Here is a 25,105-nt window from a genome sequence, read left to right on the forward strand (position 1 = left end):
GGATATTTCTAATTTTATCTTCAATTGTGTTTGTCTGAACACACCTAGAATGGCTTGAGGGTGAGTAAATCATGGGCTAATTTTAATTTTTGGGTGAATTATCCCTTTAATATTTTTTAACAAGATAAGGGACCATTCACACAGGTCACATTGCATTTTATTGTGTTTTTGGTATCTCACGACATGTTAAGTTAAAAGGTTCAGTTCCATTTTGTTCTGTTGCATCTAGCTGTTTTTAAACGCAAAAAAGTCTTGTGTGAATGGCCTCTAAGAATGCGTTTTTAACCTGTGACACTTTTTGTTGTTCTACAGCCACCGTTCATTTTGAAATGAACTTTGATGTTGTTTTGTTTTCCTGCATGCTGACCTAAAAGTGGATAAAGGTATGATATGATTATTTACAAAATTATTTTGATGAATTGTATGTACAAATTGTACTGCTGTGCTTCCCTGGCATGCATGTGACTTTGTTAAATGTATTTTTTTGAGACAAGAGATTTTTGATTATATGGACATTGTGTGTCTCGGTTTTTGTGTAGTCCCTACTAAAGAAAACAAAAGTATTACCTTCACATTCACTGTTAAAGCATGACGCATTTCACCTGAGTGGATCGTTGTTGGATTGTGAAGGATTTATTCTGGTGACCACAGCTAAATCTAGGGTTTAAAGGGTCATGCTGTCTTAATTATTAGTAATTAAACAATGGCACAAAGGGTAAGCAGTATTAAATGCGTCTTAAATTTTTGTTTATTTTTGTGTAATCAGGAAATTAATTGTCTTTTTTGTCACTTTGTTATATTGGATACTAATCTACTTGTCTTGTGTAGTGTTGAAAAGTTAACTGCATGGATTTGTTGTTGCTTTCCGTCTAAAATGGCATTACATTATGCACAGGTCAATGCCATGTGGAGGAATACTGTGTATTCCAAACGTTGGTTCTCCGCGTCATGTTTTCTGGAAATTATCTCTGAATTTTAATACTTGAATAAAGCTGAATTGTTCTTTTATATTAAAGCCACTTTGAGGAAAAAGAAGGGTGAGTTTTCCCTAAGCACTCTTTAAATATTTGTCACCTCAGCTTAGCAACTGTAGTAATTATTTTTGATATGATTCAGTGAAAGAAATGTGCAAATGATTTGTATTCTCTCTCCAATAATCAAAATTTACCAGTTGAATGGAAGACTGCTTACTGTGAAAACAGACCAAATGTGTTTACACTGCAAAATGCTCTATAAGCCTTTAGCTTCACTTATTGACCCCCTAGATCTTCAAAAGTGCAATGTAAGAATATTTTATTCAACAGCCTGCCTTTTATTATAAAAAGGATACGCTTGAGAAAACAAGAGCCATGAATTTCCCATGCCAAAACCTGGCTTCAGATACATGTCCTTGTTCCTACTGATATAATGGATCTTGCCTCCATTTCAATCCTCACGGAAAAGATAAAATCCTAAAGCTGGACATTTTAGGATAATTTCTCCCTTTAAAGAACTTTTAAAAGGACTTTTTAAAGAACTTTTTAAACTATTATCATACGAGGGACCACTCCAGCTTTGAATCACTCTGAAACAAGACGTTGCCATGGAAATAATGCTGCATATGTTTAATATAGAAACATTCCACCTGCAAAATGTAATGCCATATTTTTAGTGTAAAGCTATCACCACTGTTAGTAATGATCAGGAGTATGATGACGTGTGACTGATGCACAGATATGATACAACATCTTTAGGCTGCTGAATGGACTCCTTTGTATTCTTGAAGGAGATATTTTCTGAACCATTGTAAGCATTAGTTTTATGTTTACATAATATGGCTGGCTGCATAGTACTCCTGCTGTGTCCTTAAAACAGCCTTGTACATATTGTGTTCATCAAAGAAAGAGTCATTTTAAATCCACATATAGGTATTATGAAGACCTTGTTTACAAAAAAGAAAAATAAATGCATACTCTTTCTGCGGTCTTCTGTTATGAATATAAGCTAGACAGATTCTTCTGAATGGGCAGTTTTGGTAGTATTCTTCACCTCAGGGTTATGATGGGATTTTAAATTTAAAGCCTGAGTGTATATATCCATATAATGCTGAATGAAGAGGTGTAACTGTGGCCCCCTTTAGTCCTGACATTAACTTGCGTTTCAAGATCACATTCGTATGGTCAGCAATTGACCACGTAAATGGCACCCAAGTTTAAATCGTATTGTGATTGAATCACTGAAACTGTTCTGATGTTGTCAGGGACTTGACATTCTGACCTCATTCAATTAAAGGTGTAAATGATGATAATAATACAATACAATAATAATACACTACAATAATTATCTGATGCAACTAAAACTGCAGTCATGCGCTCAGGTCACCTGTTTTAATTAACAAATCTGGAATCTTGCAAATTTTCACTCACATCTCCTGATTTTTAATCTTTTGTGGGAATGTTTCGAACGCAGGGTAACACAATACCTTAATTTTGTCTGTCAACATGACAGAAATCATTTTGAGTTGTCATCACTCATTTTAAAGTTTGATAAATGATGCGAGGAAGTGTGATTGTAAAGAATAGTATAAAGTATAAATGAAATCTAGTTAAAGAATATCCAGATATGAAACATTTTAATGCCAGGTGTACAGGGGGTTGTGTGTGTGTGTGTGTGTGTGTGTGTGTGTGTGTGTGTGTGTGTGTGTGTGTGTGTGTGTGTGTGTGTGTGTGTGTGTGTGTGTGTGTGTGTGCAACTTACAAGATTCAGTCTTTATGACTTTTATGCTAGGAAATCAGACTCTGAATTTCCCTTTCCTCCATTTCTGTGTAGATGATCAGCTTTCAGATAATGAGGGTCTGAAGAAGAGGATTGTATTTCAAGTCACACTAAGTAATCATCCCATGCATGGGAGCTGTCAAAAAAAAATGCTAGCATGTTGCGCAGTGGCCGTTGAAAGAAGTGCTAAGATTTCTCCAACGGAACCAGGAAGCGCTTGCACGGCTTTGACCTTGACCATTGTCATTGTACCTATTTCTGTCGCCTCTCTTGCTCGGTTCAGATCCTTGCTCTGAGGATCCTGTTAGAGGAAATTAGCAATATTTGATACTGAGTTTATTTTAAATGTAGCTTCCTGCTTTCTAATTTGAGATGCTGTTGTCTTACAGATAAAGTGGATGAGATTGTACCCCCCCAGAAACCTATGTGGGACAACTCAAGCGCAGATGTGAGGGTGGCAGCAGTCAAACCACGGCCAACTAGCAAGTGTTTTGCTGTCAGCCCTGAAATGAATGTAAGTGTGCCTTGTCTAATGTCCCCTAGAGTTCTGGACTCCCATGGTATTGTTGAGATTTAGCCTAACTGCAATAAACACTTTTCGCAAGTCTGATAAGACTGTTGCCCATGCATGCTATATATATTTTTGTGCTTAAATTAGAGTGTAGTTATGCACAGGCTTGTGTGTATGCTTCACTGCTTAACATCATTTCTATTTCTTCATCTTAGTGTTTTTTTATGAAACCATTTCAACATATTATGTGAAGCCTAGCTCAAATGAATGCTCTGCAAAAATGCTGCATTCTGCTTGTCCTTATTATCTTGTCAGCCTTATTCTGTCTTTTGCAGTCTCTCTGCAATAGTCAGGATGCAGCAGTAGACTCGCCACAACAGCCAGGGAGTCCTAGAGGCCCCTTCTTGGGTGTACCAAAGGGAACCATACGGCGGCAAACATCTATAGGTGTGTAGTTGTTTCATTTTGTTTTGTTGCTGAAGTACATCTTTACACAGTCCTTTATTTTGACAAATTGCACAAAAAATCTTTCTCTCTCTTTCCTTGTAAATCTCTCGTTGTAAAATTATACAAATATTTGGTTTACAATGGTATGGACATTTTTCTTGTTTTATTCCTTTACAGGAGTAACTGAAGAAGAGAAGCAGTTCCTTACTCCTCCAATGTTGAAATTTACAAGAAGCCTTTCAATGCCTGACACATCAGAGGATATTCCACCCCCACCAGCCATCTCCCCTCCATCTCCACCTCATAATAATGCTCCCGTCCCAGCTGGTCGAGGATACGGCACCATCAGACCAGGCTTTACTTCACAGAGTCCTAATGCAAACAGCACAGCCCCAGACAGAGGTGAAGGTGCTGGGTGGAGAGATCAAGGCATGTATTACAGAGACAGTCCTGAGCAGTATGAATCTGAGGGGTACAATCACAGCCCAACAGCCCAACAAAGTCTTCATATGCGCCGTGCTCATATCCCAGAGAACCCTTACTCGGATGTGGGCAAGATGGGTCAAGCTGGACTGTTTGTGCCCAATAAACCTGCCAGAAGGAAGGGAATGCTTGTCAAACAATCCAATGTAGAAGACAGTCCTGAGAAAACCTGCTCCATTCCGATTCCTACAATAATAATCAAAGAGCCCTCCACCAGCAGTAGCGGTAAGAGCAGTCAAGGGAGTAGCATGGAAATTGAGACAACCACACCGGATCATCCAGGGCAACTGCGTCCTGAAGATGGCTTAAATTCAGGCAGTCCCTTTGCAGCTGCCATTGCCGGTGCAGTCAGAGACAGGGAGAAGAGGCTTGATGCTCATCGCAACTCCCCATCTTTTAAGTCCACAGATGCAGGTGATGAAGATGTGGCACCTACACCGGCTCCACGTCTCAGACACTCCAAGTCTATTGATGAGGGCATGTTTAGCAGTGACGAGCGGCTGCGAAGGCTCATGGCACCTCCCTCATCGCTACTTAGCATTCCTAGAGGTGGAGGCAATGTGACAGACTTCAACAGCCCTGAGCCCACCATGGTAAGGGAACTGTTAAGCACTCGTACAGGACACAGCCCGATCAGTCTACCTGCTCATAAGACCTACAGCTCAGGAAGTGGGAATTATGTTCACCCGGTAACAGGCAAACCATTAGACCCCAATTCACCATTAGCTTTAGCATTAGCAGCCAGAGACCGAGCCATGAGAGAGCAATCACAGCCTCTTCCTCTAAAGAGTGACCCATCCAAACTGGATCTCAATAAACCACTTTTCATCGACACCAAGCTTAGATCAAATGTGGAGGTTGGCTTCTCAAGTACCGCTACTATGGGCCGTCCCCGTGGGGGTCTGCGGAGGCAGATGACAGAGTCCAAATATGAGACAGAATCCAAGTATCAGCTCGATTTGGGCAAGCCTGAGAAGAGGCCTGAGGAGAAGAAGAACATGCTGATTGACATTGTAGACACTTCTCAGCAAAAGTCAGCTGGTCTGCTGATGGTACACACCACAGATGGGGCAAAATCGGAGGATAACAGCTTGTCAGAGGGCGACAGGGACGAGGCAGTGAGTCCCGACAACACCCCTGGGGAGCTTCGCGACCCCAACCAGCCAACTCCCACCAACCCCCCAGCTCCCAAGGCGCTATCAGCTGCTCCACATGGCAAGACCATCATAACTGTTAGCTCAGTGGATGAGCCTGTCAAGTTGCCCTTCGGCATCCCTCCACCGCCCTTGGCCTCTGTCGACATCGATGAAGAGTTTGTGTTTGCTGAACCCCTCCCACCCCCACTAGAGTTTGCCAACAGTTTTGACATTCCTGAAGATCAGGCAGGGACTATAGCTGAACTGCTCAAACAGAAAGCGAATGGTACAAAAGGGCCTTCGCTTGCTCCCTACTATCCCCCATTAGGTGGTGGGAATTCCGAAATCAAAAGACCAACAGTCCTTACAAACTGCACACCTCCCAGCTTCCCTCCAGGGCCACTAGAGCCCTACGAACAAATCACTGACTCGGGCATTGAGGTAGACAGCCGGAGCAGCGGTGACCCCCAACTGGAGACCACCAGCACCATCTCTACTGTGTCCAGCATCTCCACCTTGTCTTCTGAAGGAGGTGAGACCCTGGACACATGCACCGTCTATGCAGATGGACAAGCCTTTCTGGTGGACAGGTCTCAGATCCTGTCCAAACCAAAACCCAAACCTGCCATCAAGAGCAATGCACTTTACAAGGATGCTTTGCCAGAGGAGAACGTGAGCTCTTTCAGAATGCCCTCCTCTGTCCCACCTCCGCCCCCTGGATCTATTCCACCAGAGCCCTTGAAAACCCCAACACAACGAACCTCAAAGCTGTGGGGTGACCCTCCGGAGATGAAAGGCCCCCATGGTCCTGAAGCCAATTCAGTTCTGCTGCATATGAACAAGGATAAAGCACCAAAGTCAGGGGAAGCATTAGACTCTCCAACGGGATCCAGGACTCACTTCGGAACAAGGTATGCCCTCTTTCCTTCCTGTATCACAGGCTTACATTTAGGCTCTCAGATTAGTGTGTGTGCTCTGCTGGAGAACGAAAGAGTTGCCTAGCAACCCAATAATGAGAACGGCCTTGAGGACGAGATGAACAACGTCAGTGTGATGATGAACACAGACCGTACCACAGAGGGGGGAGGTATGTGTGTGTTGTTACAGCATGGCCCATTTGTTACATAGTTGTCACATCACCCAAAGATATCTGTAGATTCTCTTACTCTCTTAAAAGCTTTTATTTTTCATTAAAAAAACAAACATTTAGGGTTATAAGGAGTTCCCATTTTCAGAAAACCTATTGAGCTGCCTTCCTGCCTGCTGCCAACATAGGCTGCTTTTTTTTTGGCTGCATCGTAACTGAAATGGAACCTCAAAAGTGTCTCATTTGGAATTGCGAATCTCAACTGATTTCAGTACAGGTGATGCGAGAAGAACGCCGCAATACATTAATAAGCATATATATATATATATATATATATATATATATATATATATATATATATATATATATATATATATATATATATATATACTTAGAACTTCTAAGTTTTGGGTAAAATTGTCTGCTTTTAAACATTAAACATTTTGATCATTTTAGTATTGTATGAAGGGTATTTTTAATCAATATTTCTCTGGTGTCGTCTGCCATCTTCAGTTTTTTTTTTTTTTTTTTTTTTTTTTTTTTTAATGATGATTCCTACAGAGAAAGCTCATTAGGTTTTGAAGCTTATGTGTCATTTATTTTGCAAAACATCAGCAATTGACTTGATGCGCATGTGCAAAGGTTGTGTACGCCGATGGCTGCTGCATTTCACAGGCAGTGATTTGGCGTTGATATGAAGTTCCAAGTCTCATTCATTATTGAATGATGTTGTTATTTACAGACCAGAGAACTGACCCTAAAATGCACTTGTAGCCCAGGCAGAGCACTATGTTTAGCACACACTAAGCAAAGATGTTTTTTTTTCCACTATGAAAAGAAATAGATTTTTTTTAGTATGGAAGTTTAGCATGTTTGTTATTTGTATCATTGAACTGAGGTATTTTTAATCTTAAGCTATGAGATGGACGTGTAACTTGCCGCTGTATATTGTTACTGATGTATTTTTTATTGCATCAATTTAGAGTAGTTCAAGTACTCTTTACATGAGTCTATCTTTGGTTTTATTTGCTTTGCTACATCAGATGCAAATGTAAAACTTCAACAAATGTAGGCCAACACACCTTGGGTATAAGAAGAAACCTGGGGCAAGGACACTGCATTGCTAAAGAGCATCACATTCACTGCCTCCTTAAAGCTAAACCAACCTACAGTACACACGTACTTAACGTAATAAACGTTGGTATTTAAATAAAATCCAAGTCATATTTTGCTCAAAAAACAAACTGCCAATCACTTTCAACACCTTAGCATCTTTGCAGGAAGTCATGTTTCAGTACATCTCAATACATATTCCTTTAAATTCACCTTTATCCTTCTGTCTTGCAGAAATCAGGATGGTGTATCCCTCATCTCAGGTACACAGCAGAACACCACCGTTACCTTCACTGCCCAGCCTGGCCCCAACGTGCCTGCCCCGTCACCGTGCCGACAGGCCGAGAGCCTGCCTCCCCACCACCACACCCCGAGCCCTATCATGTCCCCGCCGGACTCTGGTCTCAGCTGTGCCTCTTCCCTCCCGACCTCGGCCACTTCCCCCACCATGACGGATGTCTTTGGCCTGCCCACCCCGCCCCTCAGCCTAGGCACGGGGCGTAGCCGCTCCCCTTCCCCACTCACCCTCATCCAGGCAGCGTCGAACAAGCCCTTCGCCACCAAACCTGTCCTCATGTGGAGCAAGCAGGACGTGGCTGACTGGCTTGAGAGCCTGAATCTGGGCGAGCACAGGGATGCCTTCATGGACAACGATATCGAGGGCAGCCACCTGCCCAACCTGCAAAAGGAGGATCTGATCGACTTGGGTGTGACTCGCGTGGGTCACAGAATGAACATCGAGCGGGCGCTGAAAGTCCTCTTGGACAGATGAGACTGGGCGAGACGTCCTCCACGCATCTTGTTCATAAGCTTCGTTTTCCCTATTCCCTTATTTTGGTTCACTAATTTGAACACTTTGTTGTCCTATCATGCTTTTGGTGGATTTTAGGAACTGACACATCCTGAAGAAACTCAAGCATTCGAAATATCCGCGTAAGCACAAACGGTTCCCTGCGTTTCCGTTCCAAGAGCTCCGGCACCAGAGAGGACATTGAAGCCAACACACTGTATGGAAACTACAAACATGAGCTGACTATCCTTTGGCTTTTAAGGACTTTGGCCTCCTTTGAATGCACTGAAACCAGCAGAGCTGGGGATCCATTTTCTATATTTGCTAAGACAATTCTACAGAGAATATTTCTTCAGGAAAAAAGGGAACCTTTGTCTATGTATCAGCTGCCTATTAAATAAATATCTTGCTTTTTTTTCCCTCCTAAACCTCTGACCAAGAGGTACATGAATCTCTGAGATGTGATCGGCGGGCATTTAGATGTCCCTCAGTTCATTTACTGACAGTCCTAGAAGGGCCGTGGTCACTTGAAAACAGAGTTCAAATCTCCCTACGTGCGAATAAACGTAACCGTAGCAAGCAGCAGGTCTCTCCACCATCTTGAATCTTCGAAGTCTTGTAATATGCTAACATTGGATGTTTGTCTGAATGAACAACAATTCTCTTTGGTCTTTCTGAATTGTGGTTTACTATTAGGTGTCTTCCATGCAGTAAGGAGGTCTACAGCATTCCCACCAACATTTTATTTGTACCTTCAGTCGACTCTAGGGTGCGCTGTTTCTAGTCTGTATTAATTTCCAGTGGGTTTTTATTTGGAATAATGGATCTTCACAGGATCTGTAAACTGAAATACCAAGGTTTAATTTCATGGGTGAATGGAACTGAACCAGATTAAAGTAGAATCTGACAATTTTTTTTTTTTTTTTTTTGTCAAATTTGACAGCTTCGAGTCGAATGCTGACACAATCACTCTGAAAGGGCCAGTATGTTAAGTCTTTATGAGGTGAATTCTTCAATCATTTATTTTTATGTATTTCTTTTTCTTTTTTTTTCCTTGAGTGTAATGAGAATTCGCTAAATCATTTGATTGTTGGGTGGTAAAAAGAAACGTCCTCAAAACTACAGGAAACCTCCTAAATCTATACATATCAATGTCGTCAATTGTAACTGATACAGGACTTCATATCGATAAATTTATTTTCATTTTTATTAAAATTTGATTTTTTTTTTTTTTTTTAAACCTACAACCATCTACAACAAACTTTAAGTGGGTCCACAAGGTGTAAATTCTCATTGTCCTGTTTAACCAAAACTTGTCCTTTTCATTTTATGTCCTGCAATCCTTTTGCTTTGCTCAACAATTGGGAGAAGTTATGATTTGTTTATTACGTTATTATTTTAAACATGTACCTGCAATGTGTGCCTATCCGTGTTACAATTTGACACACCACAACATCTCTAGATCATCTAAGGTTTAGTTGTGATTTTCCCGTTGTTAGAGACAAGTTTCTCAGAGATGCATCAATTTTATCGGACTTTAAACGCCATAAAACCCCACAGGTATGGAATGAGAATGGAGATAATATTCATATTTGTGATTAATAACATTACAGAGACACGAAAGGACAGCCAGCATTACACATTTCACCTTCAGTATTAAGTTCAAAGCACTGTGGGTAACGATGGAACTGAGGGAAAGGCGACAGATTTTGAGAATGGCTGTGAATGAAGTTATGATGACCGTTTAAAGTATGCAGTGAAGAGATTCAGAAATAAATTATATATATGTTTGCTTATCTCTCGACCTTAGAGGAGTTAGAGTTATCATCTCTACAGTATATATCTTATTTTAGGAAACAGCACAGTATTTTAAAGATTTATAGAAATATTTATGAAATTTTTATGACATTTAACTCTGATATGTGGTGTGCCAAAAATCTATGTGGTATCAGTTAAGAAGCAATACACAAATTTTAAAGAACACTGTTTGGTCTTTTTTTGCCAGTATTCCACAGTACAGTATATAATATTATGAAATTAAATTTACATATACATAGGTCTCAGTGAATTAGAAGATATGAAAAATAACGAGATAATGGCTGTCACCTGCTTCTTTTAGACTATGTAATTAAAGAAAGAAGTTAAAATGTAGATTTGTGTGGTGTGTATACTTGACGAAAAACAAAACGAGCACATATTTAGGCCACTTACGGATGCGGTCACATTTACTGTTACTCAATACTCAATACTAAATCCGCGCGTAATGGAGTTCCGCGTAATGGCGCAAAAGTTTTCGTTCCTGTTCGAGTTGGTCACGCGCATTCGCCGTGTTTACCAACACAAAGCTTTTGTATTCACACATCGCTACTGATGGACTTTTTTGCCCACGAAATTTCGTTGAAATGTCGCTAATGTGACCGCACCTTCACACCTTACGATATCTGAAAACAGACACTTTATATTTCTGGCAGAAATGACAGTGGCAGCACAGAATCCGATAATGAAAACGCATTTTATATGAAGACACGCAGGAAGTCCTGTCTAATTAGAGCTGGGCTACGAGTTGTTTCTTCATATTTGTCTCACACACTTCTTGTGAGGAATGCATTCACTTGATCTATGTTGCTGTAATTTTGTGCTAAACTAGAATTCATGATTAAAATCAAAGAGAGAAGTTTTTTTGTGACTGCACTTTCCTCGCAATCCCTCGATACTTGTGTATTTGAAACAACCAAAATTTACGGGACGAATAAATATGATTGCACAATCTGTTGTCAATCTGTCTCACGTAGCCATGTGTTTTGTTTACATAGTTTGTCTCGGGGAGGCTTTATGTAATTTTGTTACATCCATTTCAGGGCTTGTTTTGCTTGAAATAAAATGTTCCCATTATCAGCATGCTGTTCTATGCTTTGTCATGAACCATACACGCTGTCTTTTCATGTTTCAGTCATGAACAGAATGGCCTCTTCATATATTTTCACACAAACCCTGCCCTCTGGTGTTCATAGTGTTTTTTTTTTCTTCACATTTGCAACTTATGAAATTAAACGACCCAATGTTTTAATGTGTTTATTATTCACAGAGTTCTCCATCATAACAGGTTTCATGCAAAGAAACAAATAACAGCTGAAAAAATATATTTCCCCAAAAGTGTGATCCAAAAAGCAGTATTTAGTTAATGGTGAGCACATCGCTTTGAATTTCATGGCTGAGCTGTGTCTGCAGATCACTCAGTTTCTTCTTAAGCACAGCAAAAGCTGACATGACGATGGTCTCCGGCCGAAGTGAACCACAGGACTCCACGTTGTAATAGAACCTAGTTGACAAATTTTTTTGTTAATTTGTGTTGTCATGCTTTTTTTTTATTAACTCTATTATGTTCTTCAGTTTGCAAGCACATGACGCATATACAATGTCAATTAAATTGTAAATAACGAAGAGATGATTTTGAATAAAAACTAATTATTTGTATATTATGAGGAATTTCTTAAATGTGTTGCCTTTTTATTTATTTATAAAAATATAAAATCACAAAATTGAGGCAACAAACACATTTAAACAATTCCTCATAATATAAAACAGAATACTGCCGTTATTTAGTCTTTGTTTATTATTAAATTGTCTACATTTTGAATTTAACACACTTTTAAAATATGTGCAACAGAGGGACAATAATTCCCAAGTAAATATCCATATGCAAGATAAGAGTTTAAACCCCCTTACCTTTCTGGCTTGCCATTAGGATCATATGGAGCTTGAACTCCATCCTCTTCAATTTCTGAATATTCACTTTTAGGCCTGACAATCGAGGAAAGGTACAGAATTATACATGACATCTTAAAAAAAAAAAAAGGAGAAACAATTATATATACAGTTCAGTCCAAAAGTTTGGAACCACTAAGATCTTTAATGTTTTTAAAAGAAGTTTCGTCTGCTCACCAAGGCTACGTTTATTTAATTAAAAATACAGTAAAAACTGTAATATTGTGAAATATTATTACAATTTAAAATAACTGTTTTCTATTTGAATATATTTGACAAAGTAATTTATTCCTGTGATGCAAAGCTGAATTTTCAGCATCGTTACTCCAGTCTTCAGTGTCACATGATCCTTCAGAAATCATTCTAATATGATGATTTGCTGCTACAGAAACATTTAATGTGTACAATTGTACAAAATATTTGTGTACAATATTTTTTTTCAGGATTATTTGATGAATAGAAAGTTCAAAAGAACAGTGTTTATCTGTAATCTAATCTTTTGTAACATTATAAATGTCTTTACTGCCACTTTTGATTGATTTAATGCATCCTTGCTGAATAAAAGTATTAATTTCTTTAATTTCTTTTCAAAAAAATAAAAAAAATTCTTACTGACCCCAAACTTTTGAACGGTAGTGTATAATGCTACAGAAGCTTTGTATTTCAGATAAATGCTGTTCTTTTGAACTTTCTATTCATCAAGGAATCCTGCAAAAAAAATTTCTTGAGCAGCAAATCAGCATATTAGAATGATTTCTGAAGGATCATGTGACACTGAAGACTGGAGTAACGATGCTGAAAATTCAGCTTTGCATCACAGGAATAAATTACTTTGTCGAATATATTTAAATAGTACACAGTTATTTTAAATTGTAATAATATTTCACAATATTACTGTTTTTACGGAATTTTTATTAAATAAATGTAGCCTTGGTGAGCAGACCAAATGTATTTCTTTTTTTTAATATATAATTAACAAATAATTTATTAATAAAAAAAATGCAAAAACTGGTAGATATTCTTCTCAGTTTGTTCATTTATGTACCTGATGGCACATTTAAAAATGTGTCATCAGGTAAATATATATATATATATATATATATATAAATATATATATATGATTATATACAGTACTGTGCAAAAGTCTTAGGCACGTCAGTATTTTCACCCCCAAAAAATGGTTTTAAGCCAGTTATTTATATCTTTTGCTGTAGTGTGTCAATAGGAAATATCAGTTTACATTGCTATACATTCATTTTGCCATTAATTTTAATAATCCAGTGAGATTTTTGTATTTTACAAGGAGTCTGACAACAGCCGGTGCTCCACACTGTGATCTGATCTCACCATCATCAAATCTGTCTGTGCTTACATGAAGAAACTGATGAAACTGAGACAAACTAAATCTAGAAGAACTGTGGCCGTGTCTCCAAGACACTTGAAGAAACCTTCCTGCAAAGTTGAAAAAAAATTATGCCCATGTGTACCTGGACACAAGCGGTTTTAAACGCAAAGGTTGGTCACACCAAATATTGATTTGATTTAGTTAATAGAAGTTAATTGATAAATAAAATCTATTTATGATAGTATTTTTGAAAGCATCCTCACTTTACACAAGTGCCTAAAACGTCTCACTGTACTATAGATTTGAAGGTCGGTTTCTTCAAATGTCTTGGAGACACGGCCACAGTTCTCCTGGATTTGGTTTGTCTCAGTTTCATCTGTTTCTTCATGCAATCACAGACAGATTTGATGATGGGGAGATCAGATTATTATAATTAATGGCAAAAATGAATGTTTGGAAATGTGAACCGATATTTCCTACTGACAGCAAAAGATATAAATAACTGGCTTAAAACCTTTTTGGGGGGGTGAAAATACTGACGTGCCTAAGACTTTTGCACAGTATTGTGTATATATATTTATCTACCAATAAAACTGATAATACCACTACTAATAATAACAATATAAAACATGCTAAGGTCTGATGAACTGCCGAGTTAATGAATATTAATCATTTTGTCTGCGTTCACTAGAACTGATTTGCTGAAATACGGACAATAAATAGGTGAGTGTTTAAGCATTAGTTCCGGCCACCACCAAAGAAACTTTCTGCTTGTTCTTAAAGGCTGAATAACTCCAAATGAACTCCATTTTGACTGGAAAACACATCAAAGAATATAATTTACATGTAGCCTATCAATTCCACATGGTATGTAAGACACTCTCTCTCTCTTTGCGTGTATGAGAGAAACACAGAACTCTCTCAGCTAAGAGACGGCGAGTCGGGCACCTTCACACTACAGTTTACTGTGCGTCAAATACGCCGCACATCCATTGAGATGAATTGCAATAGTGCGCTTTAAAGAAAGAAAGCAAAACTCTCTTAAGTGCTGCGTGTTCAAGACATGAAAATATATCCGTGCTTAACTTAGACTTAGCCTCTATCTCAAACATGCCGAGTGAAATCTAACAATTTATTAGCCAATGGCAAATTTAGTCGCATATGTGAGTGATTTAAGAAGGGTTGCATAAGAACCATACCATTCCTGTGGAAGCGGGTACACCGTGTGTCTCAGCGCATTGTCTGGGTCATACTCAAACGCCACCCCTGCAGTGGGATTCCATTTGGCGTGTTCCTTGCCAAAACCCTTTTTAGCGTATGCTCTGAGCCGCAGCTCCTGACCCTTCCGCAGCTTCACCAACAGGATGTCTGTGGAAAAACCCCAAATGATGAATGCAAATACATATGAGCGCTTATACAGAAAATTAGAAAGAGGAATTTGACCCACCATCCTGTTCTACGTAGTCATTGGGATCGTTGTCTCGACTTCTGGATGTTACCTGAAGAACAAGACACAGCGCATCAGAAAACACACAGTTTCTGCATCCGAGTTTGTGAGGAGAATCTATACGTACAGGGATGACTCGGGGGTTATTGGACAGGAGATCTCGTGAGGTCACATGTCGAGTCTGATCTTCTGTACATCGCACGTCAAGCGTGAGCTCAACCGAACACTCCGGACAGAAATCATCACATGTGCAGTCCTGATGGGAAACCGAAGACAGCAAAATGTTACGTTCCACTTCTCTACAATTGAAGTGATGATTCATATTCATGCAGATGCAACAGCGTTTAATATACTTACTCGTGAGTACTGCATCTTGTCAACAATGTCATCACTTGTGAGTGGAATTAACCCTATAAAAGATGAGCATGATAACTTTGAGAGATCATACTTGGCATTATAAGACCAATAAAAGATTTGGAGAGATTTTAAATATACGCACCCACTCTGTGTGCGATAAACTCATCATGGAGCACAGAGGAGTTGGCATCAATCTGAACCCAATCGATAGCTGGCAAACAAGCACATTACATCAGATTAACAGATTTAAAAGACAAAGTGCATAATTAAATCAAGTAAACACATTATTACATCAACTTATTTGTATAAAAACTATCCAGAAGGGCTGGAAATAAAAAAATCTAGAAGACCGAGATGGTTTGATCCTTACCGATGGTTGGAACTTCTGACATGAACACACGACGAATCGAGTTCGCCACTCTGAATAAGAAAAACAAAAAAAATACTTCCTATGAATATTGTAAAAAACATGACCTGAAACTGTCCCTTTTTTCCCAGTTGAATTTTTAAAGGTGCCCTAGATTCAAAAATTGAATTTACCTATTATATATTGGCATAGTTGAATAACAAGAGTTCAGTACATGGAAATGACATACAGTGAGTCTCAAATACCATTTTTTCCTCCTTCTTATATAAATCTCATTTGTTTGAAAGACCTCCGAAGAACAGGCGAATCTCAACATAACACCGACTGTTACGTAACAGTCGGGATCATTAATATGTATGAACCCAATATTTGCATATGCCAGCTCATGTTCAAGGCATTACACAAGGGCAGGACGTCTGGATGTGCACAGCTGAATCATCAGACTAGGTAAGCAAGCAAGGACAACAGCGAAAAATGGCAGATGGAGCGATAATAACTGACATGATCCATGATAACATGATATTTTTAGTGATATTTGTAAATTGTCTTTCTAAATGTTTCTTTAGCATGTTGCTAATGTACTGTTAAATGTGGTTAAAGTTACCATCGTTTCTTACTGTATTCACGGAGACAAGAGCCGTCGCTATTTTCATTTTTAAACACTTGCAGTATGTATAATTCATAAACAACTTCATTCTTTATAAATCTCTCCAACAGTGTGTAATGTTAGCTTTAGCCACGGAGCGCTATTAAACTCATTCAGAATCAAATGTAAACATCCAAATAAATACTATACTAACGCGATTAGACATGCTGCATGACGAGCACTTTGTAAAGATCCATTTTGAGGGTTATATTAGCTGTGTGAACTTTGTTTATGCAGTGATAGAGTCGAGAACTCGGGAGGGGGCGGAGAGCGCAAGCAATTAAAGGGGCCGCAGCCTGAATCGCTGCATTTCATGTTTCATGTCAAAATCTATGAGGTATTTTGAGCTGAAACTTCACAGACACATTCAGGGGACACCTTAGACTCATATTACATCTTGTAAAAAAAACGTTCGATGGCACCTTTAAGGTGTCTGTTTTAATAAGATGATTTGTGTGTTTATGTTGATTGTTTTACTATATGGTATTGATTTGTATTGTGTGAGCCTTTTATCCTAAGACAAATTTCTAACATTGGTGATAGACAAAGTTTTTCTGAATTGTGAATTTTTTAAACAAACGAGTCAATGAAAAGGTACTTAAATGGTTTGTTCACCCAAAAATGAAAATTCTGTCATTTCATCATCCTCATGTCGTTCCAGACCTGTAAGACCTTTGTTCATCTTCGGAAATTAAGATGATTTTGATAAAATCTGATGGCTCAGTGAGACCTGCATAGCCAGCAAGACAATTAACACTTTCAGTGCCCAGAAATCTACTAAAGACATATTTAAAACAGTTCATGTGACTACAGTGGTTCAACCTTTATGTTATGAAGCGACGAGAATACTTTTTGTGCGCAAAAAAAAAATAAATTAAAAATAACGACTTTATTCAACAATATCTAGTGATGGACGATTTCAAAACACTGCTTCATGAAGCTTTATGAATCTTTTGTTTCGAATCAGTGGTTCGGAGCGTGTATCAAAAATCACGCCCCCCCCAGTGGTGAACCATTGAAATTTCAAAACATTTCAATACACTTACAACATAACGAAGCCTCATTTACTGAAATCACGTGACTTTGGCAGTTTGATTCACGCTCTGAACCACTGATTTGAAACAAAAGATTCGTAAAGCTTCGAAGCTTCGTGAAGCAGTGTTTTGAAATCGTCCATCACTAGATATTGTTGAATAAAGTCGTTATTTTGTTTTTGTTTTTTTGGCGCACAAAGAGTATTCTTGTCGCTTCATAACATTAAGACAGTTCATGTGACTACAGTGGTTCAACAATATCTTAATTTGTGTTCCAAAGATGAAGGTCTTACAGGTGTGGAACGACATGAGGGTGAGTAATAAATGACAAAATTTTCATTTTTGCGTGAACTAACCCTTTAACCTACATAAAATGTTGATAATTAGCCTCAGCAGGTCAAACTAAACACAGTTTAAACCTTGTTTTTAGTGATGTCGTAATTTTCTAGCATTAAACATGAAAATAAAAAAAATACTATTGTACTAAATAAAAATTTTAAATAAAAAGTTAAAGATAAAATATTTTATCTTTATGGCTTTGTCATTATATACACACACACACTAAAAAGTACTGTAGCGGTACCATGGTAAAGTGATGGAATCAGTATACTTGGTAAGGTTCTTGCCAGGCGCATATACCATAGCTTTTACATGTTGCTCCGCGGCATTTAAAAATATCATATTTTGTTAGTGATAACAAACATATATTTCAATGTCATTAATACAACACACTTGATTAAAAAGCTAAATGATCACATATCACTCACGCGAGATCCGTGTTCTCGATCACAAACTTTACATTTTCGTCCGTCAGCTCCGTGATTTTCACTGTGGGCTGGTTGGCATACGGCATAGTGAAATTAAGCTCAAGATTAGGACGATAATAAATAAAACTGTATGTGCGGTCTGCTGTTCATTCACTCCAGCCTCCAGCGCCTCTTCTGCACAATAACAAACGGCAGCAGCACATTGGTCACTGGCCGCCCTCGCTCCGTTAGCATCCGGATCACTGTAGTACCATTTCCGGTTAGACACACTAATCGACATCTGATCGACATGCGTCAACCTAGAATAAAAGTCATAACTGTCTTTTTGGACTTGGAACAAAATACATTGTTTTTCCGCGAACTATTACGTATTATCTCAAAATATCATGTTCACTAGAGTAAAACCATAATATTTATTAATATTTTTGTATCAAAAATAACAGATTGAGACACTTCAGTAAATAGGATACCCTTTATTTCTTTTAATGAGGGACTCTCCAGTGAGTCAGACACAAACCGTATGAACATAGTGCTCTCAAATACAATTTACAGTGACATTTTTTCTTTTTACAAATGCAGAGAACGTGACAGCAGACTGCAGTGCCTGAAAGAAAACTGGCTCCCCACTGGGCTTGGGTTAAAAGTGCTAAGGGTGTGATTATCGACCCTGTATCGTAACACAAACACTTGCATTGTTGGTTTAGAGCGGGTGAGTGAGCCGTCATACGTTTATGCTGCACGGTCGTGGGGTCAGAGAGTAGAAAACAAGACAAAACAAAGGCAGGAGCAAACTCATCGTCTCTGGTTCATCCCTGTTAGGTTCTTCAGCTGTAAGAGAGAAGGGAAATGTCAGTGATTGTGTAATGTTCTAGCATTAAACATTTAATAATATTAAAATATTTTTCAATTTTAATTTTGAGTATAAAATAAATATTTACCTAATTAAAATTCAAAGTATTCATTCATTTTTAATAATTATTAATTTATTATACTAATATGCATTTTATACTATATTAATATGTATAAATTCATAATTTTTAACATTTAATATTATTAATTAAAAATGTGTAATTAATATAAACATTAAATAATACAAAAATACAGTATTTCAGAGAATTGTATATTCAATTTTAGTGTTTGGTAGACTTACATGACACTGTAAACTTTTTATACGTTTTGACAACGGTGTTTTGGGGGCCTGAAAACAGGTTTCAAAGTGAACAATACCGTATTCGTCTCTGTGTAAACTACAAAAATGCAAATTTGCGAAAACAGTGATGTCATGTGCATGCGTATTACGGTCTATAAACGCGTAGTGTAAACATACCGTAAAACGTGCAAACGTTTATTTTTCATTTAAAGGGTTAGTTCATGCAAAAATGAAAATTCTGTCATTAATTACTCACCCTCATGTCATTCCACACCCGTAAGAACTTAATTCATCTTCGGAACACAAATTAAGATATTTTTGATGAAATCCGATGGCTCAGTGAGGCCTGCATTGAGAGCAAAGCCATTGAAACTCTCAAGATCCATAAAGGTACTAAAGACATATTTAAAACAGTTTGTGACTTCAGTGGTTCTATCTTAAGGCGGAACTCAGTAAGATTTGCGAAGCTCCTCCTACAGGTTCCGTCAGTGAATCACACTGTCATAAATACTCCAAGCGCAGCTCTGGACTACAACGACTACAACGTTCACCAGCGCAGTAGTTTTGCAAATACAGTACAAGAAATCTCGATGGAGGTGGGTAATTTTCTAAATTGTCTTATAAAGTCATTATATGTACATTGTTTTTGAATTACCGTAAAGCATTTTGTCACTCTCGCGTGAACATGAACATGAGGCGAGATTGTGTCGGGTCGATGCAGCTCAACTTGCAAGTGCTGTATGTAGACGTGTTAACCATCGTAAGGACTTAGAAAACTATTTATGAAGGTAAAAAAGTGACTTAGTTCTGCTTTAATATTATAATGCACCAAAAAAACAAAATAACGACTTTTGAACAATATATATATGGGCCGATTTCAAAGCAATGGTTCAGAGCTTTACGAATCAAATCAGTGGATCGGAGCGCCAAAGTCACGTGATTTCAGCAGTTTAGCTATTTGATAGGAGATCAAACGGCTAAACTGAATCACTGATCCGAAACAAAAGATTCATAAAGCTCAGAAGCTTCATGAAGCAGTGTTTTGAATTCAGCCCATATAGATATTGTTGAAAAGTCGTTATTTTGGGGTTTTTTTGGCGCACAAAAAGTATTCTTATCACTTTATAATATTAAGATAGAACCACTGTACTCACATGAACTGTTTTAAATATGTTTTAGTACCTTTATGTTTCTTGAGAGTTTCAATGGCTTTGCTCTCAATAGAGGCCTCAATGAGCCATCGGATTTCATCAACAATATCTTAATTTGCGTTCTGAAGATGAATGAAGGTCTTACTGGTACAACAACATGATGGTGAGTAATTAATGGCATTATTTTCATTTTTGGGTGAACGAACCCTTTAATCACTGAAATACAGACCACTCTTAATAGGAGGCTTAGCCTTAATAGGTATTAAGGCTAATATATTTCTATATGAAAACTGTATAATTTTAGCATGGTTTGGTTACCGTAATTGCTGCTCCCATGAGTCCCTGAACCACAGCTTCTCCTGTGGCTTGCACCTAAGCCAAACAAAAATTACCCAGTATATTAGTAATAATATTTGCTGATCAGATTTTGGGAGTGAAATAGCACAAAAATGGCATTTATTTCATTAGTTATGAAAAGCAAGACCACATAAACCTGTTTTGCCGTGTTCGCCATGTTAACTACATCCTTTATGCGATTGTCGAGGAAGGCCCATGTCTCTTCAAAGTCAGGAGACGAGTCCTGCACCATCACCAGCTCTGTGGTGTTATAGATCCCTGTCAGTGCCGCCCGCCGTGTGTACCAGTTCACCTAAGACGCACACGGAAGAAATACAGGTGGATGAGCAGAACAAAGCTAGGAGGAAGGTAGCGAGTGAGATCAGAGAAGCCACTCACGTCTGTCGAGCGATCGCCTGCGTAGTACCAGATGTCGTCCACCATCGTGGACAGGTGCTTCAGGCTGTCGGGGATGTTGTGTGGCAGTAGCAGGATGCTCATGGCCTGCAAAGGCAAAAGAGACACAAACAGAGTCTCTTCTTACTTCCAGAATTTCTTATAAATCATTGCTTATTAAAGATTGAACATTTGAAGTTTAAAGGAACACTTCACTTTTTTTGAAAATAGGCTAATTTTCCAACTCCCCTAGAGTTAAACAGTTGAGTTTTACCGTTTTCGAATCCATTCAGCCGATCTCCGGTTCTGGCGGTACCACTTTTAGCATAGCTTAGCATAGTTCATTGAATCTGATTAGACCGTTAGCATCGCGCTTAAAATGACCAAAGAGTTTCGATATTTTTCCTATTTAAAACTTGACTCTTCTGTAGTTACATCGTGTACTAAGACCGACGGAAAATAAAAAGTTGTGATTTTCTAGGCTGATATGGCTAGGAACTATACTCTCACTCAGGCGTAATAATCAAGGAACTTTGCTGCCGTTCCATGGCTGCAGCAGTGCAATGATATTACGCAGCGTCCATGAGCCCCTGCTTGCACAGGGAACGTGCCTTGCAACCACGGAGACGTATGAGAGAGACGCTGCGTAATATCATTGCGCCTGCTGCAGCCATGATACGGCAGCAAAGTTCCTTGATTATTACGCTGGAGTGAGAGTATAGTTCCTAGCCATATCAGCCTAGAAAATCACAACTTTTTATTTTCTGTCGGTCTTAGTACACGATGTAACTACAGAAGAGTCAAGTTTTAAATAGGAAAAATATCGAAACTCTTTGGTCATTTTAAGCGCGATGCTAACGGTCTAATCAGATTCAATGAACTATGCTAAGCTATGCTAAAAGTGGTACCGCCAGAACCGGAGATCGGCTGAATGGATTCGAAAACGGTAAAACTCAACTGTTTAACTCTAGGGGAGTTGGAAAATTAGCCTATTTTCAAAAAAAAGTGGAGTGTTCCTTTAAGTTTCGAGAGAGGAGTCTGCATGAGGCAGTGAATACCTGAGGCCACGTGTCAATATAAGGAGTCAACATCCGCAGTCTCATTTCCACTGCGTCTCTCAGAAACTCTGCCGTTTTCTTTGATCTAACATAAAAAATGAAATAAAAAAAATACATGTAGATTTTAATTACAGCAACTAAACAATTATTTTTATTATTTATCCACAATATAATAATATAATATATTATAAGCATTCAAGCATGATTAATCCCTGTAATTTCAATTACAACAACAAAACAACTGAACTCAGTTTTTAAACCAGTGATATTATAACTTACCCAAAATAATCATAAATAAATAAATAAATCCACAATAATATAATATATGTAGGGGTCAAATTTACATAAACTTAAATAAATCCACAATAATATAATGTAATATGTAACAATTTTTTTTTACATAAAATCTTATGTAAAGCATTAATAATCACTGTCCTTTTAAATACAGATATCAAAATTGATATCATTTACCCAAAATAAACATAAATAAACCAGATATTATCATCCACAGTAATATATGTAGATATAATATGTACAACTGTACATAAAAACCTAAATCCACAACAATATAATGTAATGTAAAATTTATAATTTTTACATAACTTCTATATAAAGGCATATCTAAAAAATTCTATATAAAAAATTCTATTTAAAAATCAGCAGTGGAGATTTTAGTCACTTTAGAGTCATTGGTGAGTCATAACGGGACTGCAAAATTAAATCCATGTCTCACATCCATAAAAAAATTAATTTAAAAAAACCTATATGTGACCCTGGACCACAAAACCAGTCATAAGGGTCAATTTTTTTTTTTTAATTGAGATGTATGCATCATCTGAAAGCTGAATAAATAAGCTTTCCATTGATGTATGGTTTGTTAGATAGGAAAATATTTGGTCAAGATACAACTATATGTCAATCTGAAATCTGAGGGTGCAAAAAGATCAAACTATTGAGAAAATCACCATTAAAGTTGTCCAAATGAAGTCCTTAGCAATGCATTTTCACTCACAAAAATACATTTTTGAAATATTTATGGTAGGAAGTTTACAAAATATCTTCATGGATTGATTTTTGGCATAAATTTTGACCCCATGTTGGCTATTGCTACAAATATACCCGTGTGACTTATGACTGGTTTTGTGGTCCACGGTCACATATAAAATGCAGTTTTTACGGGTGGTACTAGTCTTATTAACCCCTGTTATTCACACCTTAATTTTGTTTCTCAAGTATACTAGCATTTTAAATAATTCATAATATTAAACTCACTCCGCCTGGCCAAGCTGGACCTGGTTATGTTGCTCTGCCATTGTCTCGGCAAGTTGAGCGTTACACTGCACGACGAAATGCAGGACCAAGTCTCCGGCTCCATTGTTGAACATCCCAGTGGAAGCTGATGACAGGCCAAGAGTCTGAATCACAAAGCATATCATTACCGTTATATTGTCTAATAACATTTACATTCAATAGGTTTTCTTTTGCTCTAAGAACCGAACCTCTGCTCCAGCTGCGATGGCCTCCACAGTCCAGCCGTGCTGCGGAACAAACTCCAAAGCCGCGGTCAGGATGCGAGCTTGGAGCTGCTCTTCCGTCTCATAGTCTTCACCGTGTTCTCCACTCTGATCTTGAAAACTGAGATGCCAAATGGACTAGGTTAGATTAAATTATCCATGCATTCAATTCTTATATTTCATCAGGTCTGGAGGATTGGGGCTTTAACCTGGTGTTTGGCTGGCCATCTTCTGAAGATTCTGCCTGTGCTGAAGAAGATGAGCTCTCTCCAGCTGTGTGGACCTCATGGTAGGATGAAGGTGGTACAGATGTGTCACTTTTAGAGTCATTGGCCAGTCGTAACAGGATGGCACGATGGAAGCCACGTCTCACATTGCTGCACTGGGGACTGACAGTGCCTTGAAATGCAACTGTAATAGTGCATAACATAACACAATTACCATGCAACAACTCCATAATTAGATCATAAAACATGCTCTATAGTAATAAAAGCATTGCAATGCAACAATAAAAAAAGTTTGCACTGTTGAGCCTTCATTTTTTCCCCTTATTATACAATGGATCAGATTCATAGGTGTTAAAGAGAAAAAAAAGTCTCAGACAAGGTAATATTTTAGCATCCTACTCTGCAAAGCATTTACTTTTGAAAAACATTAGGAAAAGCTGATCTTTATGTAATGCAATTGCACACATTTCAGTTAATGTTCACCATTATTTCAATAGGCATTTGCCAAACAGCCTTCAAAAGTTATGGATTGTCATATGCACTTTTTGTTTGTACGCGCAATCCTGTCCTTCATGGTCACCTTAGTCGCTCAGCTGACTTACATTTGCCTTACTTGGAAGCAAGCAGAACTATTTACATGATACACCCTAGTCAGCTGTCACGAGTGACTACTGTCCACCTTTTAAACAATAAAGGTTGTGGACTGAAACGCTAATGCCCGAAGCCCACTCACTTTACCCCGCTTACCGCTGCCCAGACCCCGCAAGGCCCTTCCAGCTCTCAGTCCTCTAATCAGCGCCGCCATGTCCAACGACAGCGAAGCGGACTAGCATTGCAATTCACATAACAGCAAATGTTGTTGCTAAAATAACCTTTCCTCTAGGGGGCGCTTGGTGGCCCAAATAGGACAATTCGCCGTTGAGCCGCATTCAAATCTTAGTACATTTTTGTGTCACTATCGGAATTTGCATAATATGAAGCACATCAAATAAAAAAAAAAAATTATTTAAATGTATTAGAATATGATATAAAAATATCTATCCGCCTCAGTAGTCTTTGTAAATGTTTAACAAAAAACGCGTTGTTAGGTAACCTCAAACGACGATGATTGTCCCACTGTAGTCAGCGCGGAGAACAGCAACACATATCACGTGACAACTGGGCGATAATTAATATCTTAATAATGACACTTCGGAACCATTAAATTGATAATGTACAGTATAG

General features: G+C 38.1%; 3 protein-coding genes across 4 annotated transcripts in view; 1 reads left to right on the forward strand and 2 right to left on the reverse strand.

Moving 5' to 3' along the window:
* The window catches only part of shank2b (SH3 and multiple ankyrin repeat domains 2b), a 123,880-nt gene extending 112,582 nt beyond the window's left edge, over nucleotides 1-11,298 (forward strand). The window contains exons 19-25 of the mRNA XM_067379460.1: nucleotides 375-383; nucleotides 1,017-1,037; nucleotides 2,809-2,868; nucleotides 3,144-3,268; nucleotides 3,601-3,712; nucleotides 3,890-6,242; nucleotides 7,766-11,298. Coding sequence (XP_067235561.1) covers nucleotides 375-383; nucleotides 1,017-1,037; nucleotides 2,809-2,868; nucleotides 3,144-3,268; nucleotides 3,601-3,712; nucleotides 3,890-6,242; nucleotides 7,766-8,303 — 3,218 coding nt within the window. The 3' untranslated portion in view covers nucleotides 8,304-11,298. The remainder of the gene's footprint in view (nucleotides 1-374; nucleotides 384-1,016; nucleotides 1,038-2,808; nucleotides 2,869-3,143; nucleotides 3,269-3,600; nucleotides 3,713-3,889; nucleotides 6,243-7,765) is intronic.
* An 89-nt stretch (nucleotides 11,299-11,387) lies between these two features.
* On the reverse strand, nucleotides 11,388-18,284 carry polr2c (RNA polymerase II subunit C). The gene is made up of 9 exons (XM_067379811.1): nucleotides 18,050-18,284; nucleotides 15,606-15,655; nucleotides 15,378-15,446; nucleotides 15,236-15,288; nucleotides 15,006-15,134; nucleotides 14,879-14,930; nucleotides 14,631-14,799; nucleotides 12,048-12,122; nucleotides 11,388-11,640 (listed from the first exon to the last, which is right to left on the reverse strand). Exons 1-9 carry the CDS (start codon nucleotides 18,133-18,135, stop codon nucleotides 11,496-11,498), a joined length of 828 nt encoding a protein of 275 aa, XP_067235912.1. The 5' UTR covers nucleotides 18,136-18,284; the 3' UTR covers nucleotides 11,388-11,495.
* Nucleotides 18,285-18,519: 235 nt separating this feature from the next.
* Nucleotides 18,520-24,782, reverse strand: coq9 (coenzyme Q9 homolog (S. cerevisiae)). 2 transcript variants are annotated; one of them, XM_067379083.1, is made up of 10 exons: nucleotides 24,629-24,782; nucleotides 23,864-24,065; nucleotides 23,640-23,775; nucleotides 23,413-23,555; nucleotides 22,141-22,225; nucleotides 21,086-21,190; nucleotides 20,844-20,999; nucleotides 20,669-20,722; nucleotides 19,200-19,247; nucleotides 18,520-18,877 (listed from the first exon to the last, which is right to left on the reverse strand). In XM_067379083.1, the coding sequence occupies exons 1-10, from the start codon at nucleotides 24,684-24,686 to the stop codon at nucleotides 18,842-18,844; spliced, it is 1,023 nt and encodes a 340-aa protein (XP_067235184.1). In that variant the 5' UTR covers nucleotides 24,687-24,782; the 3' UTR covers nucleotides 18,520-18,841. The 2 variants fall into 2 exon arrangements, with proteins under 2 accessions (XP_067235184.1, XP_067235185.1); XM_067379084.1 differs by lacking the exon at nucleotides 19,200-19,247 and having other exon boundaries at nucleotides 24,629-24,781.
* Nucleotides 24,783-25,105: the final 323 nt, after the last annotated feature.

This window comes from Chanodichthys erythropterus, chromosome 24 (genome assembly GCF_024489055.1).
Source record: "Chanodichthys erythropterus isolate Z2021 chromosome 24, ASM2448905v1, whole genome shotgun sequence".
Classification (NCBI taxonomy): domain Eukaryota; kingdom Metazoa; phylum Chordata; class Actinopteri; order Cypriniformes; family Xenocyprididae; genus Chanodichthys; species Chanodichthys erythropterus.

Excerpts from the sequence above, each read along its gene's own strand:
- polr2c (XM_067379811.1), bottom strand. The coding sequence starts at position 18,135 with ATGCCGTATGCCAACCAGCCCACAGTGAAAATCACGGAGCTGACGGAC. Across the intron at positions 15,447-15,605 it reads GTCAGAAGTTCCAACCATCG|CTATCGATTGGGTTCAGATT; the intron begins GTAAGGATCAAA and ends CTTGTTTGCCAG. Across the intron at positions 14,931-15,005 it reads ATAACCCCCGAGTCATCCCT|GTAACATCCAGAAGTCGAGA; the intron begins GTACGTATAGAT and ends CTTGTTCTTCAG.
- coq9 (XM_067379083.1), bottom strand. The coding sequence starts at position 24,686 with ATGGCGGCGCTGATTAGAGGACTGAGAGCTGGAAGGGCCTTGCGGGGT. Across the intron at positions 23,776-23,863 it reads GATGGCCAGCCAAACACCAG|TTTTCAAGATCAGAGTGGAG; the intron begins GTTAAAGCCCCA and ends TTGGCATCTCAG. Across the intron at positions 18,878-19,199 it reads TAAAAAGTTTACAGTGTCAT|CTGAAGAACCTAACAGGGAT; the intron begins GTAAGTCTACCA and ends TCTCTCTTACAG.